The sequence below is a fragment of the Neodiprion lecontei genome, chromosome 4 (assembly GCF_021901455.1).
Source record: "Neodiprion lecontei isolate iyNeoLeco1 chromosome 4, iyNeoLeco1.1, whole genome shotgun sequence".
NCBI classification, from domain to species: domain Eukaryota; kingdom Metazoa; phylum Arthropoda; class Insecta; order Hymenoptera; family Diprionidae; genus Neodiprion; species Neodiprion lecontei.
Window position 1 is genome coordinate 9,793,262 of NC_060263.1, and position 16,980 is coordinate 9,810,241.

General features: G+C 35.2%; 1 protein-coding gene across 3 annotated transcripts in view; it reads right to left on the reverse strand.

Annotated features, from left to right (window-relative positions):
• Positions 1-5,159: 5,159 nt before the first annotated feature.
• Positions 5,160-16,980, reverse strand: part of LOC107226585 (proteoglycan Cow) — a 108,996-nt gene continuing 97,175 nt past the window's right edge. The window contains exons 6-11 of one of the 3 annotated variants that reach the window (XR_006903752.1): positions 16,694-16,851; positions 14,892-15,111; positions 14,635-14,794; positions 12,804-13,030; positions 8,949-10,965; positions 8,673-8,812 (exon numbers count right to left, since the gene is read on the reverse strand). Coding sequence is in view for 1 of the 3 variants with exons in the window: in XM_046736668.1 (XP_046592624.1) it covers positions 8,682-8,812; positions 12,804-13,030; positions 14,635-14,794; positions 14,892-15,111; positions 16,694-16,851 (896 nt within the window). In the remaining 2 variants the exon portion in view is untranslated. Of the gene's footprint in view, positions 8,813-8,948; positions 11,020-12,803; positions 13,031-14,634; positions 14,795-14,891; positions 15,112-16,693; positions 16,852-16,980 lie in introns of all 3 variants that reach the window. The other 2 variants (XR_006903751.1, XM_046736668.1) reach the window with 2 other exon arrangements.

The window sequence follows — 16,980 nt, forward strand, 5'->3', positions numbered from 1 at the left end:
GATCTTTTTATAATCAACTAGCAGCCCATCCCGGCTTTGCACGGGCATATTATTATATAATGAAAGAAAATACACAATGTTTACAGTGAGTTTCTAAAAAAATAACATTTATATTATTGCATAATATTATTATATGCCCGTGCGAAGCCGGGATGGGCTGCTAGTTCTTAATAAAAGGACGCTTATTGTGACGTAACTATAAAAGATAGAGACATGGTGTCGCGACATTTTTTATAGATAGTGATGTGTCCTGAAAAATTGTAATACATCATTTTGTTCTATCATTAATAGTTTTCGCAGCGCACGCGATTGAAGGAAGTTTTTTTGTTTATTTTTTTACAACTTGGGTTAGATTATTCAAGTTTTAGTAAGCATCCCTAATTTTTTTGAAAATGAAACATAGCCTATGTCACTCGGGAATAGTGTAGCTTGCCAACGGTGAAAGAATTTTTTAAATCGGTCCAGTAGTTTCGGAGCCTATTCATTTCAAACAAACAAAAAATCAAATCTTTCCTTTTTATAATATTAGTAATAATCAATACGACAGTCGGTCTGAAGCATCATTGGTTTTCACGTATCAACATAAGAATGATATTAGGCCCTTAATTTCCTTGTGGAAATGTTTTTGATTAGAATTTGCACCAAGACTCCAAGAAATAAACTTCAAGTTTTACAGAGTTATGTTTTATTTTAATTTTTACACGCATTTCGTAGAACCCCTGTTTGAAATTTTTTTCGTTAAAAAGTTGTCTGCATGGTCGTGTCTTTATAAAATCACAAATTGCTTGCGGGTTGTCCCCAAAAGAATCCTTTGATTATTTAATATAGCCCAATGATATCGAAAAAAGCGTTAATTTATTGTCACTATTAGTGTAATGTTGGATCAAAATGAGGCTTAAATGAGCCTGTGTCTGTTTCCATTTCATGAACTTCGGAAAATGAAAAAAGTAGATTGAAGAAATTGAATAATCTGGAAAAATTAAGAGAAATCTTGAAAAAAGTTATAATCTTAAAAAAAAAAAAATTTTAAACAAAACCACAGTAAGAACGTTCACATTGCGCCTCTATCAGATGCACCAAACGGTGAACCCTGCTTAACATACAAAATTCGTGAACCAAGTATGACAGAAACCTTCCGTAGCGACTTATCCGGCTCGTACCTCATTACCAGTCGAGTTTTGGTGGTAAGTATCAGTAAGTACAGGTAAGTATGTACTTTCTAGTGCAGAATTCGATGCCCTCTCAGATGCCAACGAAAAACATGCTGTTTCATCTAAAAAAAAAAAAAACCAAGTTGACTTTCATCTGACCTTGGCAGGTTCATACAACTTTCGTACAAAACATTTTTCTCTCACACTTTTGGTTTACGAGATATTTGACTGGATTGATTAAAATGAGACGCCCCATACATATTATTCTTGATTTTTTTCTGATTTGTATGTTATCATAAAGTATTCAATATTGTCGATGAGGCTCAGCTTTGGTTGAGAATGTATAACCAATGTATCCTTAAGTATCTTAATCAAATTTTTTTTTTTTTTTTTATACAGCATCTTGAAAATAATATCTGACCATGATTCGGGGTTTCTTCTTTTTCTAGAACTCAGTTGAAAATATTTAATATGTACAATTGCCAGTTATTGGGAATGTTCTTCAAAAATTCGTATGAGATACTGTTCTTGTCAGGAGCTTTACGCAGCTTACATTTATCAAGTCCTTTCTGTAGTCTTTCAAGACTAAAAGACTTTTCTAACTCTGGAATGGTTTACAGACTGTAGTCGGTTAGGCAGTTGGAGATAGCAGTTGAACGACAGTAGATTTTAAAATAGTTAAACCAAACATCGAGGCTGATTGCATTGAGTTTGATGCATTTATGACTTGTTTTCGCCGACTCTTCTCTGCATTTACAATATTGTTCCTTGACTATACTTTTTAGATGTTTTTTACTGGTGGTCTACTCTTTCAGGAATTTCTGGCAAAATGATTCTTTTTTGCAAGCATTTAAATTTTCATCTACGGCCGTTTTTGCTATTTTGTATTTTCGACTGTGTCTTAACAAATTACTGTGAAGTTTTTTGATTTTTCTTGTTATGCTTAATTGGTGGGCAACAGCTGTAATAGTTTTTGTACAGATTGCTATTTAAGCTGTCTAGGTTTGTACTTGTAAAGGAGACTTGCGCTGAATAGGACATGCGGACTTTCCACATTACAGTCTTCTCTGGAGGGTTTGACTTCCCAGTTTCTTCGCAGTTTCTCAACTTTAGTGTAATTGGGAAGTGGCCGGAGTATGTTACTATGATAAAATAATTATCTTATTTCACTTTGCTAAATTGCGTAGCGTTTCAAGTGTCCGTTCTTTCTCTCCCCAAAATTATCCCTTCCCTCTCTACGGTACAGAGCAATCCGGTGCAGAGGAAAATAGCCGTGGACCAGCGAAACTGACAATTGAGGGGCTTGTTGATCACGCCAAGCGCCCAACAAAGTTTCGCGATATCCTTTGTAAGATCAGATTTTTCCAACGTTCATCGCGGGTCGCAAAATTATTGTACACACAGTAAGTTCTTGGTATACTTGTCCGGGTGAGTCAAGGACATCGAAAATCCGGTGCCGCAGTATATTATTTATTTATATCCCATCCTCATTGCCATTTTGGTGAGACCCCATTAATTAAGGAATCTAGGCGTGGGAAATCAGTAGTGACAGGTACATAGGATTGTTATATTTATTGTATATAGGTATAAGTTTTCTGTTCGGATGTACATAGCCTACTGACTCGCTGTATACAATAGGGATATATGTGATTACTGGAGATCGCCACCTCCCAGGATACTACAATACGACCCTGACTTTTGATTTCTAAGTCACTGCTAAACGTATCCCTCGAACCTTTACTATGTTTGTGTGTAACATTGAGCTCTAGCGGGCTCATTTTTGGAGATTTCGCGTCATTGGTCTTATTCAAGCGTTCGACTATACGATGACCGTCAGAGGTCAAAATATGCACTGCCCAACATCATATCCAATCTCAAAATTTTATTCTTTCAAAGTAACGATGCAACAGTTCAAGTGAAAGTATTATCTCGCGCCCATTACAGTTTCACGAGGGGCATTTGCTCCTGAGTATACTCGTTTCTTACTTTGATCCTCGACGAGTACCGACGAGTACCGATGAGTCTTTCGATAGATAAGCAAAATAAGTTGAACAAGGTTACTACCGTGAGTAGGAAGCGAGTATACTCGGGAATGACTAGCCCCTCACAGTTTCATGTCAATTGCTATTTCGAGCGTGTAAACCCGCCCATCTGTACCTCAAATCCTGCCGGTTGTCCGTGTCACACTTCGATCCAGATGAGCTATGTATTTCAAGTATTGTCTACTGTCTCAATATCTTTTATGGGTATTATCTATGTATTCTCTCGCCCATGTAAAATATCAGTTGTCTTTCTGATCTATAGCAATACGGTTCGTATCGTGTGCGCAAATAAACTGTATCATTTTGTTCATTAATAATTATCCCGATTCAATCACTCCTGTCCTCTATCACTAATTCGCGGATCCACGTAAATGATCCAGTATCTATTGTTATCTGTCCAAACACTACGAGTACGTTTTTTTAACGGTCGTACGTGCAGCCAACAGAACAAAAATTGACATTACGGATAATGTTGCGTTGGAAACAGGATTTAATGATTTGAAAGCTAACGGCTCATTCCAGTCATTTCCCTTGAAAACTAGTTATTAAAAAACAACCGTTGATTTCGCAATAATGTTATTTATGTAATTCTGGACATTTCAAAATTTTCCGTCAGAAAAAGATTTTTTCCAGTCTTTTTTAGCACTCTGAACAACCGTGAATTGACAATCATGAATATTTAGCATTGCAACAATTGAGAAGAAAATTATGGTTTAATAAATACGTCAATATCATGCAAAAGATAGAATAATTTTTTTTCAGCTACTTTCGTCTTATTTCCAAAAAGTTGTATTACTGAAAGACAGTGTTAAAACTTATTCAAAATTTAAAGTAAATTCACTAGACTTTTATTCTACATTTTAGTTCAATTGCAGCGAGCCTCATGATGGATTAATTTTCATTATTTATTTTTATATTTATTCTAGCACTTGCGTAATTTTACTCAATTAAAACCCAATTACCGCTTCGAAATTTTCGGAAAAATTCAGAAAATCTAGGTTCAGCCTTCTACATATCTTCAGCGTATTTCTGGCAAAGAGAAAAGCGTTTCAGAATTTTCGGATATTTTCAAAACTTGAGAATTTTTTAAATTCAAAATTTTAAAAATGTACAGACAAACCAAAAAAAAAAATTCTCCATCGGAACATTCTTCAAACGATTGGACTTAAAAACGAAACAGTTTTTCTCCATAATATTTGCAGCTCAAAGTTGACTTTGTAAAAAACTTTGAAAAAATAAATTGAGCAACTTAGAGATGCTAATGTTGCCTACAAAGGGTTTGATATATTTGGGTAAATTACACGTTCATGTAATTGATTGACATTTATTAATTTTTTGTGTAATTTTGGCGTTTTTTTTCATCTTTTCAATTTCACGATGACGGCGGTATGTTACCAACGTTTTTCACGCGATAGTAGTTGGTTATGAAGAACTCTTTTTCCGGGATAGTCAGTTCCTTGATTTATAATATGTGAAACGGCCAATACCCCCAAACCTGCCCAGACCCGTCGAAGTGTTACGAAAAATAACCCAGGGCTGTGATTCTTTATATATCTTCAGTCAACGCTTGGTGCATAATATACTATTTAACTCAATGTCTAAAATCGGACCACCTATATCTCCGTAATTTAAATTTGATTTTAAGGGTCGTCTTGCAGGTTCATGTAAACCGAATAAACGAGCTACGGTAGCGTTACCTTATAAGCCATAACTCATCCGGATGAAAGTAAGCGATCATCGACTAGTAGTTGTAGTTTCCAGGTAACCTCTCGATTTAATTTTGGCTGTGATTTATTTAATTGATAACATTTTGAAAATTTTAACATTTCCATTTCTTCATCAATTTTAGTGATGAAGAAATAGTTTTTTCATCACCGCCTTATAGAATCATCCGTTTAGCCAATACATCGTTGCAAATATTGTTTTCCTAGGAAGTTTGTGGAGAAATTTAATGGGAGACAGAGACTTCTACAACAACCTTTATTCATAAAGAATTCTTACATCCACATACTTTGTATGATAGCGATAAGATTAGTATTGTAGTAGTAATTTCTTTCAGTAAAAATTCTTTATGCCGTGATTAGGATTACATTTTACAAAAATCATCATGAGTACAGTCACAAGCGATGATTCTTATTGCATATATTTATATACAATTCAGTAAGATTAAAAGAAATTATGTTATAAGTTTTACCTGGAGTTTGATACTTAAGTTTAGGGTACACCCAACTTTTCAAGTACATAACGCCTTAGTGTTAGAGGGACGGTAAATGTATCTCTCGAGTAGTTTGTTGCAAAGAATATGATGCTGATATTATGAAAATTATCAAAACAAAATTTGACCACTTTTTTGTTTTACCTTATCGCACTGTAGTCAAATCCATATGTATAAGTTTAAAGAATATAATTTTACACTCGGTGAAAAATAGATGATCCAACAAATCAATATTTTTTACTTTTTAAGCATATTTTTCAAGTAAAGAAAATTGTTTGCTGCTCGAAAACTACCCTATTTTCACAAGCGATTAGTAATAGAATCGTGTTGATACTTATTATATAGAATATTGGAATGTTTGTATAAATAAAAAAATAGATTGTAATTTTTATTAACTCTTATTGCTCGGTCCTATAGTCTGCCTACCTAATGTGTAATACCTTCCGATTCGGAAGGTGGGTAAAACTTGCAACAATGCCATTCTTAAATGAATTAGATATTCTACCAAACTAACCGCAAACAGGATCGAACAAGCGCCGAACGAATCGAAAGTTGTAACACATAAGGTAGGAAGATTATAGGAGGGAGCAATAAAAATTGAAAATTTAATAAAAATTACATTCCTTTTCTTTCATTCGACAAACATTCTAATATTTTACATGAGAAGAATTAATACGATTTAATACTCATCACTTATAAAAATAAGTCTTTGGGGTAGTTTTTAAGCAGCAAACGATTATTTTTTTTTGTTAAATATTTTTCAAACATAGTAAAAAAATGATTTTTTCGGTCGTCAATTTGATAATTACGTTCTTCGAACTTCTACAAATGGAAATGAAACTCTTATTTGGTCTGGGAAAAAAAATTTGAAAAATGGTCAAATTCTGTTTTGATAATTTTCATATCATCAGCATCGTATTCCTCGCGAAAAATTGCTCGAGAGATAAATTTACCATTGTTCTAATATCAAGGTGTCATGTACCTGAAAGGTTGGGTGTACCCTCACCCAAGTATATTAATATGAATATTCTTTCTCGTGAATATTTGATGCAGTATTTTAAGGGGAATGTTTCAGACTACTTTTACACGCATGATGTTTCAAGTCTAGCTTGTGAGTGGCATATCGATATATATGCACTACATATAATATGTATGTATATATAATACCTACATAATTAAATTCCTAAGAGGGACGTGTCATGTTTATTAATAGGTAAATATATTATAACATTTATTTACCTATTGTTCATAAGCCTACGGTTAGTTTTGAATTAATCCAACTCAAGTTTTTCCCTTGTTAGGTGTGTATATTATATATAAATATATATATAATATTGTATATGCATATGTGTATACATATATATGTATACATGGGTATGTGTGAAAGTTTACGGAATTTCGATTTATTAATTACTTTTCGCCTTCAGAGACAAACTAATGGGAGCACAAAAATACTATTGTGAACTAATGATGAACTAATAAAAATCCAATAGTTTTGAGTATTTCCCGTTAGCATTTTCGCACTCCCGTAACTTGTTCTTTATAAGGGGATGACAATTCTAAAATTAATTGCAATACTTCGCGCGATTTCCATTCGAGGTTGCAAAATATATCTCCACGAGTTCGAAACATAATTTCTTGCAGATGGAAGATTTACATCAGCAGTATCAACACGTCACATTCAATATTCTTAAGTAGAAGTATGCATTTCAAGATCTCTTGGGTGCTGTAGTTTCTTGTTAGCGGTATGCAGGTATTTTACGAAAAATCTTTCGTAAGATTGTCTGCAGCATTATCACCAGTCGGAGATGTAATGAAATTATGTGTCTCTTTGAATGGAGAGTCGCTGTACTTAGGTGAGGACAGCCACAGATGCGATGACAGATGTATCTCGTCTAGTTCAATGCAGAATATTAGCTATATCGTAATAACGATTAAACTTGCTTTAGTTGTCTCGTATTACGAGACTCTTACTCACACAGTCACATCAATCATTTCTACCGATTATATAATAATAATAACTATGGTCATAATAATAGCAATTACCGTTATTATAAATTTCTACAGCGTACCTTGTACTCATTAAGTGAAATAATTTTAACATTAAGTAGAAATGGCTCATTTTTACGAAAAGTGGTAGCGGTTTTTTAATATGAAATAGGACATTTTTGTGGTGCATCACGAGTTACGTAAACATCAAGCCGCAGAGTTGCGTCAAAGGTTGAAAAACAAATCAGACTTCGAGAAGAAACTCAATTGTATTGGAAAATTGAGCAACTTAAACTTACACCCAAATCGTTAGAAGCAATGACTGTGTAATATACATATGTGTAATATAAGTGTATTATACATATGTGTAATGTACAACTTTCGATGATTTTATTCCCATTCACTTTACCCTCTCCGCATTTTCATGCTTATGTCGTAGTTGACCGTACGTCAAGTATAATAAAGGATACTTAAATTTACTGGTAGAGCTGAGAATTAAAATTTAGAAAGAATATTTTGAGTATAATTGATCGTCAATTAAAGGTAAGGGTGCAGTATGTGTCTTATTAATGTAGTGACAATTGCTGGTTACTATATTCTATTAGCTTAATTATTGAATAATTAATATATTATTTAATTTCAGTATATAATACAGTTGTGCCTGGAGGTATCCTGATAGGTACAGACTCATCTAATACCCATGGTATAAAGGAAACATTAAAATTTCGGCCCTGAAATAAACTTTTTTCGTATTGGTTTCTTTTCTCCTTCGTTCTCCGTGCTAATTTTTTCATTTATTCGTTTGTCTATATTTTATCGAAGTTTTGTTGTTATACAGAAATGCAAAGTGTGCTTAAATCAGATGGGACATCGATACTTTTTTTTCCATAATTCAAAATGACAATCCAGCTAAAAATTTTCACTACTATTTAATAATTTGGATAAAGTCAGATGCCGAGTTCAAACTTATCATTTACTGGCACTGTTGCACAGTTCTATTATACTATTCTAATTATCAAATGGGACATTGGTAACAACTGTCGATTCGAGTGCATGTTTTTCTTTGTTATACATAATTGCATGTCAATTATAGTAATGATATTAAATATTTCATTCCCAAGTGTTGCACCTTTCTTCAGTCAAATTCGACCGCATTTTGATAGCTCTAAGTAATATCGAGAGACCTTTAACCACAACAGAAACATTTGAGGTTAACAAGTGATGAATCCCTCGATTTCAGAGTGGTGTTCCCCAACTGTACCTCATGCCGATGTACGCATAAGTCTAGAAGTCCAAGGGCTGGTCAGCAGAACCTTCGAGATCTTGTGCAGGATCGGCACCTCCGTCTTCATCATCCTCGAGATCTACTCTGTTTGTTTTGATCCCGCCGTTACTTAACTTATTCACTATTGAATCTGAAACAAGAATGAACAAAACCAATCATTTAAATATATCAGCCGAAGATTAGTAAAGATAAAGATTTCGATGCGTGCTGATCACGCCAGGCGCCCATCAAAATCTCGCGATATCTTTTGTAGAATTTTGTTTCACCTATCATTGCGTCGGCAAATTATTGCGAACACGGTAAGTTCTTGGTCATTTCTCCGGGTCGTCAAGGGCATTAAAAATCATGCGTCAAAAATTGAAATACGTATTTTCATTGATTATAATCTGCCACTACAAATCATCCAAATCGATAAATGATCATAAACAGCGATGGTATGAAAATTTAGATTTTTCATAACAGGCTATTAATGGACCAGTATTATTTGAAAAATCTCATGGGGCTGCCAGCGGCGCAAACATTTTTAGATATAAAAAAAAAAACATTCAAATCGGTGCATCTGCTGAAGAATTATGCACGGATGCGAAAAACCATACGCGACGGATTGGTAACCTTTCTTCTTTTGTGAAATTGGTCAAAAATACACGTCACGTTGAAAGTACCTGATCTATCGAACTGAAGTTAGGACCAGATTTCAGTTTTAAGCTTTAAAACAAAAGGTCCAAACATCAGTGAAATTGATGTGGAGATACGCAATTTTTTAATTTTACCGTCGCCGTTCCTTAAGCGAAGCCAGCAACACCAGTAAAAATAGCAATGAAAACAATTTTTTATCTTGCTTAGGAATTAACTAGGACTACCCCTTATTCTAAAGATCTACCCCTGAGAAATTAAATTTCGATACTATTGTATCAAAAACTGTAAGACTTAGTAAAAAACAGCAAATAATGACTCTTTGTCTCACGAGTGCTTCGAATACGTGAGGTGATATTTAAAGTCTTCTCCCCTGTTGTGAAATAACTACCTTTTTTTACTCGAAATCGCGTTCGAACGTAGACACAAATTAGACGATCGAAATCGACTGAAGATCACTCTGTGATTCATACTCTTGAGTTATTTGAAACTTTCAAGATTTACTCTGGAATCTGACCTACTTCTTCACTCGATACAAATTATTCATCTGGCTTTTACGTGTAATGACTGAAACTGTCAAGCAAACGTGTTTTAGCAGTTCCTAAGGATCTATCTTCATATGGATTCCATATACGGGAAGACAAAAGTTTTTTTTACACAAAATCGCACTGTGACCTTTATTCCAACGGCAGAAGGTGCGAATGCTTAGATGATAAAGCTTCAATTTAAAAACATGATAAAATCGATCAACGGTTTTTTAATACTGAATGGTCAGGTCAAAAGGTCTGAACGTTAGAGAATATGCATACCTAAGTATACACTATTACGTATCTCAATTACAATTAGCTTGAAATGTTTAATTTCAAAAACTGCTAGAAAATGGACATCTATTGAGCTGAAATAACCACATAAGCATAATCACAATAAACAAGTAGAGTAATTCGTTGTTCTCTTATTGATTATTAGTTGCGCTATAGTAGATTTTCTTGCTGAAAATATATTATGGTTTAAAATAATGCTTGTGCTGACTTGACATTTGAGCTAGCACAATCACTAAATTTTTTTTCGATTTATAAAGGTGACAAAATTTAGTCAACATTTGTTGCTAGTTTTTTCTTCACTTTCAATTTTAATGTGCCACCCATTTTTGAGGACATTGTTCTCTCAACATCGAACTTGGCATAGCTACTTTAAAAAAAATAATTTTGTTTATGCTTGCGCTAGCACAACATCTGTTTTGTTTTGCTGGGCCAGAAATTTTAGGTGGTAATATAATAGCAGCAAAAATTTCAGCTCAAAAAGCAGAAATTTTCACTGCAACAGCGAAGATTGTGCAAACATAACTTATAGCCGTAAGTACCGCACTATAAAGGGACAAGTAGCAAGCTTAGGTTGCCTGATCATCCTTAGGGTAGAAGTACTTCGTCCTGCGATAGCCACGAGTTCACTAGTTTATTAGGGCTCAATCCCTAGATGGTTGTTAAGAATTATTTAGGTATAGTTATTAGTTGGTGCAGTAAGTGAAGGGCTGCCCATCAGCGCGGCGCCAATGACGCAGGAAGCTCATGCTGATCAGCAACTACACAGGCTGCCACTCCTCGGTCTCTACTCGGACTTCTCTCCTCATCCCAGATATCAAGATACTTAGTACTGCAAGTATGTTCCAGTAGAACTGTATCTCATACACATCCAGTATCGGTATCGCTATTTCACATGGAAAACGAACAAACTCTCTTAACCCGTATGTGCGCACCCAGCTATTACCACGTAAATGCGCACCCAGGGTACCCAGGTACTCGACTCTAGTTTTAATTACTTTTTGAGTGTGGATGTGAACGTAACTACCTAAAATCGATTGACTTCATTAAATAAGCATAAATAAAAAGTATTTGAGCTATTTTCAGGTCTTATAAGACAATTTAGTTGCCGCACATGGAAATCAAAACAGGGATTCAGAGGGCTCCGCAGGCAACGTGCGGGCAGTTTTGATCTTTGGCGGTTGACAGATGTTCGAAACGTTAGTGGTAATGGTAATAACGTACCATAGTTTTCTTTATTTTCTTATTAAGCTGTGTTATCTCCTTAAAACATTTATCAATATTAAAACTTATTGCCGTGTATCTGAATCATTCTTCATCTGTAAGTGGGTACATGGGTGCTCCCCGCGGCTACGTGTTTTCAACCCCCATATGTTTGTAGTAAGAAATTTTTTTTTATTTATAAATAAGGAAATAGGTTCTAAATAGGTTGCATCGCGAGTATCAGGAAGCTTAGATCTAAATAAAAAATGTTCAGAAAATTGATAATAAAAATGTGAAAAGGTTGGCACCCGGGTGCGCACATCACGGTTAATGGTCAAAGCACAACTCTACAGTGATATTCCTTCCCTCATATTTTACCTTCACCCAGGAGTAGTAATAATTAAAATCTGCGTTATTTCCTATAACGAGCTACCAAACGAGACGATGGACGTCTTGAAGGTAAATAATTAGCGACAGAGTAAGGGTTGCTCCTCACCTTTTTCTCCACAAGTAAAGCTCGAAAGGTTAACGCCCTGCAAACGTAGCACTACAAAAATGATAGTGATGAACTTGAGGAAATTCTTGTATCGTTTCTTTAAATAAAATTGAAGCTATTTTACATGTTGCTTATGCTTTGCGTGATTCGCACGTGGAGACATAGACCAACTAACTGTAGTAAGATGAAAGAAAATAAAGTACTGGCAACTTATGGGTAAAAAAAAAAAAAACTGTGTAAAAACTAATGTTGCCATTAGTGCCAACCGATATTAATAATAATATTCAATGATTGCATCATCTACCTTGCCCACGTCTGATTCGAATTTGGAAAAACACATCTTTTACTTGAAAAGGGAAATGAATAATATAGGTCGCTTATTATTCTCTGGTGAAGGTGAATCTTTAATTTAAACGGGATGTGTAAGTCTTTCGTGCTCATCAACTAAATGTAAAGTTCTGTATGTTTGAAAGTTTTCGAGTGATATTGAGCCGTGTCTGAAATCATTGCGGGAGTCCTTCGAAAGTTGAAATTTTGAGTTTTTTCCGATGATAGTAAACGTTCAAAGAAAACGGGGCAAGACATTTTTTTCGGCTCGTCAGGACAGATAGACAGACCCATATTTTTCTAAAAACCTATTTGTCGAATACTAAAGGTCCGATAACGTAAGGATTCATTGAAATTAAAAAAAGTAATTTTTTACCAAAACCAATACTTTTCCTACATCACCAAAGGTGACGAAAAATAACAACTGGGCTTGAGTAGTGTAGCGTATGCATTACACACTGCACGCAATTGGAACTCAAGTTTGAGATACGCAAGTTTAGCAACGCTGACCACATATAAGGGTCTTATGCACGCGCACACACATGGTAGTTACGTGCTTGGACGGTACACAGATATCGTATAAAGTTGGTTGTGGTTTGTGTGAATCATGAAACATATTCATATTAGGATCATCGTTGACTTACCGCAATCAGGTTTAGTACCGCGGGTCCTGGTCCCGGCAAATTCGACTCCATGAGGATCTACGCACCAGCAAAGGCCAAGGCCTCGGTGACACTGGGTACTGCGATAGTAGCCTCTTGAATCACAAGCTGGCGCAACTTCTGGAGACGATCGTCTACGAACGGCAGCACACGGACGCTCAGCTTTCGAGTAACATCCGCACCATTCGGGTCCACTGACATACGCATCTCTGAAAGCAATGAAGGGTGAATTGAAGGGTAAGAAGATTCGAGAAATTTGGAAAGTAGCATTTCACGCCAAGCGGGCCACTATTTTGAATGACTTTCACTGATTTTAACTTCGACCATGTATTTTATATTAGTGAGAGATGTAAATCTTTGACCCAAGTGAAAGATTACTGCGTTATTCGGTTGGCTTCCACCGGCTGTAACACAAATGCTGTTTTTGCTCGCAGTCTCTTCTTCCGCGGTTCATATCTCAATTGCTCATGTAGAAAAATTCAATTCGAAAAAGCTATCAGTTTGCTCAATTGTTATTTTTACTGTGTTACTGGCGCCATATAATTTGAAATAAAAAAATACATTTTTCACAAGTCTACTTCGTACATTCTAATTCTATATCTATAGGACTTGTCAGCGAAACAACCAAGCAACTGAAAAAATTATGTTACCATCTCAGGCAGATCGGTCATATGGCCCAAGAATCTACGACGTCATGTAAGTTTAAAATATACCAGTTATTTCATTGTCAGTGTAAGCTGTACTCAAAACTTTAAACACATTTTTCTCGAAACAGTGTTTTCAAAAGCGGTACCAGAAATATCTCCGCGACTACCGGATCGATTGAGATCTAGATTTGTACAGTTATGTTTCACACAATACTGCAATACTTCTCGAGCTATTTTTTCGGTACCAGGCATGGTTTTTTTTTCATTAAAGTACTGAACAATTTTGAAGCGAAAAACCGCCTGTTTTATTCCAGAGACTGCCATGGTCCGGAAAAATTGAATTTTTAAATTCCTGCTCGATAAGTACTAGTTTTATCTATCTACTGTGATATTTTTTTATTTTTGTTAAAAAATAGCGGATGCCTAGTACCGCGAACACGATCAACAGAAGCATGTCCCAGAAGAACGACTGTAACTTTTTTACCCTTTGAAATTTTTCAAACAACTTTTCACACATTATAAATGAAATGTCGTACTTTAAAAGATACATGTAGAATGGTTGTTCAATAAAATTAAATTTTATACACGAAAAAAATTCTTAAATATAAACTTAATTTTAGCCGTCCCAGGTATATTTAACCACTTTATCGAATCTAGAGGTGTTTTCATAAATGTCAATAAAGTATGTTTTCCGAGTAGTACACGAGAAAGTAGATGTGTATGTACAGCGAATGAACGTTTGTAAAATGCTCTTGGTGCTACATGTACGTTTGTCTAAATGCTTTCACGATGATTACCGCCCATGCCCATGTACTAATGCTATTTCTGACGAAGATCGATACTCTGTATAGCTTTTGATAGTTTGCAATAATGGGCGTCATAGTACTACTACAGGTGAACTAGTGACTGCATGGATTGGTGCAGAAAAAAAAGAATAGTTTGACAATTAGTATATAGCAGGACGTTTCACAAGTCACAACTGGGCCCCATGTAGGAAGAACGAGAATCGGTCATTTCGAGTAATTGAACTTCGAACTAGGCAACAATAGGTGTGGTTATTTCCAAGCTATCAAGCCACACCACAAGCGTTCGACTTTACACATCAAATTTACAAATAAATCATGCGTTACTGTATTTCCTTCGATGGAATATTTACGTAAGCTTACCTATCGGTATCACAAGCATCAAGGAACGGTTTGAGGCAAGGCTCGTTCTGATCGTGTTCGAGTCCATAAAGTTCAGTGAGAGAGATTCGACTATCGGCGTCAATGTCCAAGTGGCCGAACATCCACCTAACTTCAGTTTGACAGCCGGCAGGAAAGTGACCTGAGCATGCAAGAGAAAAATGAATTTCATTTATTCTTGTCCAACGTAAGCTTACAGACATCGTTTGAGCCTAAAAATGAGATATATATTTTTATACCTTTTGACTTAGTGTGCTGCCGACGGTGTTTCACGTCGGCCATTACGACAGAAAACCAGTCCAGAAGTCGGTTGGCCATTGCCAATTTCGACGGACAGTCCGGTTCACGGTTTGGCGTCTGTGGAGGACTGTGGACTGAGTTTGAAGAGGACGGGGTCTTCTCCATCACTTCATTGTACATGAGATGTTTATCTTCATAGTTACTACCTGCCAATGGTACCTATTCCCAAACAAGAAACGTTCGATTGAAATATCATGTTTAATCTGAAGACGTATTAAAATGTCCGTGATAAAAATGCAATCTTAATTGCTACACTGATCTGTTTTCCGGTAACCATTCATTTAAGCAGACTAGATGGAATTATAGATAACTTCAAGACATGCCGAATAATTGAAAACCTTTCTATTCCATTATAATAATAACGGTACTATAAAATATATCAGGTCTGGTAAAAAATAATTAAATGTTCCATTCTTGCGAAAAAAAATATTTGTTAAGCAACTGCCGGAATAGTGAGACCTGCGAAGTACAGTAGGGTAAGATGCGCTACGAGAATTCTTCACCGCGACAAGAACTATCCATCAATCGTCTGCAATTGTCATCGTCAATTTTTAAGGGTTGGAAAAGCTTCAATTCAAACTGAAAATGCACATAATCGGTGAAAGGAAAGTTGAGATATTAAATTTTGAAATTCTAAACGGATCAGCTGCACGATCATTTTCTAGCACTGCCATTTTGGGTAATTTCAGGTAATTTGAAAGAAAATCAGTGAGGTAAATGGTATTCATACGTCCGGATTTCTTTATAGCTCATAGCTGTAGTCGTAACTGATGATCCGTGTTTAACGACACAGAAAATGAATAATTATATTGTCATAAGATATAGATCTATAAGTAGCGGAACTAAAGTCCAAAAAAGTTTGGCAATTTATGTAAATATACAAACCCCATTACTACAAAATTTGCTTTGACTTTCCCGTCTCACTCCTGCTACTTCCGCTATTTCTAGATAAAACATGAAATTGAGGAGCTTGCCAGGACGAAAAACGGCCCTTAAGTGGTTTTTATTTACTTAAAAATGTATCTTCTCCTTCAATACTTGATATCAAGATAAGTCAATTTTTTCAAACGTCCTGTTGACTGTTTCGAACAACTTCACGTATAGATTTTGCGATATTCTTCTCCATTCAAAACTATCAATTTCAAAAATAGCGAAGATTTTTTCGGAATTATTCGTCGACATGGGACATCATTTCTTATCCAAAACCATACACAAAAAATCAGTAGCTTTATAGCATGTAGGGCTATAATTTTACTTGCGAGTCCTCTCAGAGCGCAAAGGAGAAAAAGATTCACAACCACTCCATTTTATGTGTATTTGATAATAAGTTTGCATGTAAAACAGAAGTCCATTACAGTGCAATGGACGTGTAATATTTTTCAAGTATACAACTTTGCATTATTCGGTGCCGAGCTTACCTATCTTTTTTATGACATTTGGGACTATTCTAAAAGCACGAATATTTTGTCAGAAAAAAAGATGTCAAATGGTCTACAAAATTAGAAATGAGAACGAAAATTACTATAATATTTTCTCAAATACTTTAGCTGCATTTTTTCCACTAGAAAATATACTCAAATGGAAGAACAGTCTTCAATATATTTTTTTTCAAAATAGGTGTTGGCATTGTTGAGAACCTATCTCTCAAAAAACAAAAACATCTGATGAGTGAAACTTTTGTTCTGAATTTCCAATGGATTAAACAAGGATTCTAAAAATATTAGCTTAAAAAATTACTGACCTTAGCGTGTTTAGTATATTTAAGATATTGATAGTGATGATTATCGTAGTTGAAGTCTCGTGGGGTTAGGGTGATATCACGATTACGACCGAGTTTGCCGAGGAATGAGTTTTGCCGCTGCATTTGCATTTTCTTCTTGTGCATTCGTAGTTCAGATTCTGAAAAATGGTAAAAATAAAATTATGCAATTATGAATTCTTAAAGAAGTATCCTAGTTTAGAACTTCGGAAATATCATTTTTTTTCATCGTCCTACAGTATCAAATTCTGAATTAGTAACCTCGGAAA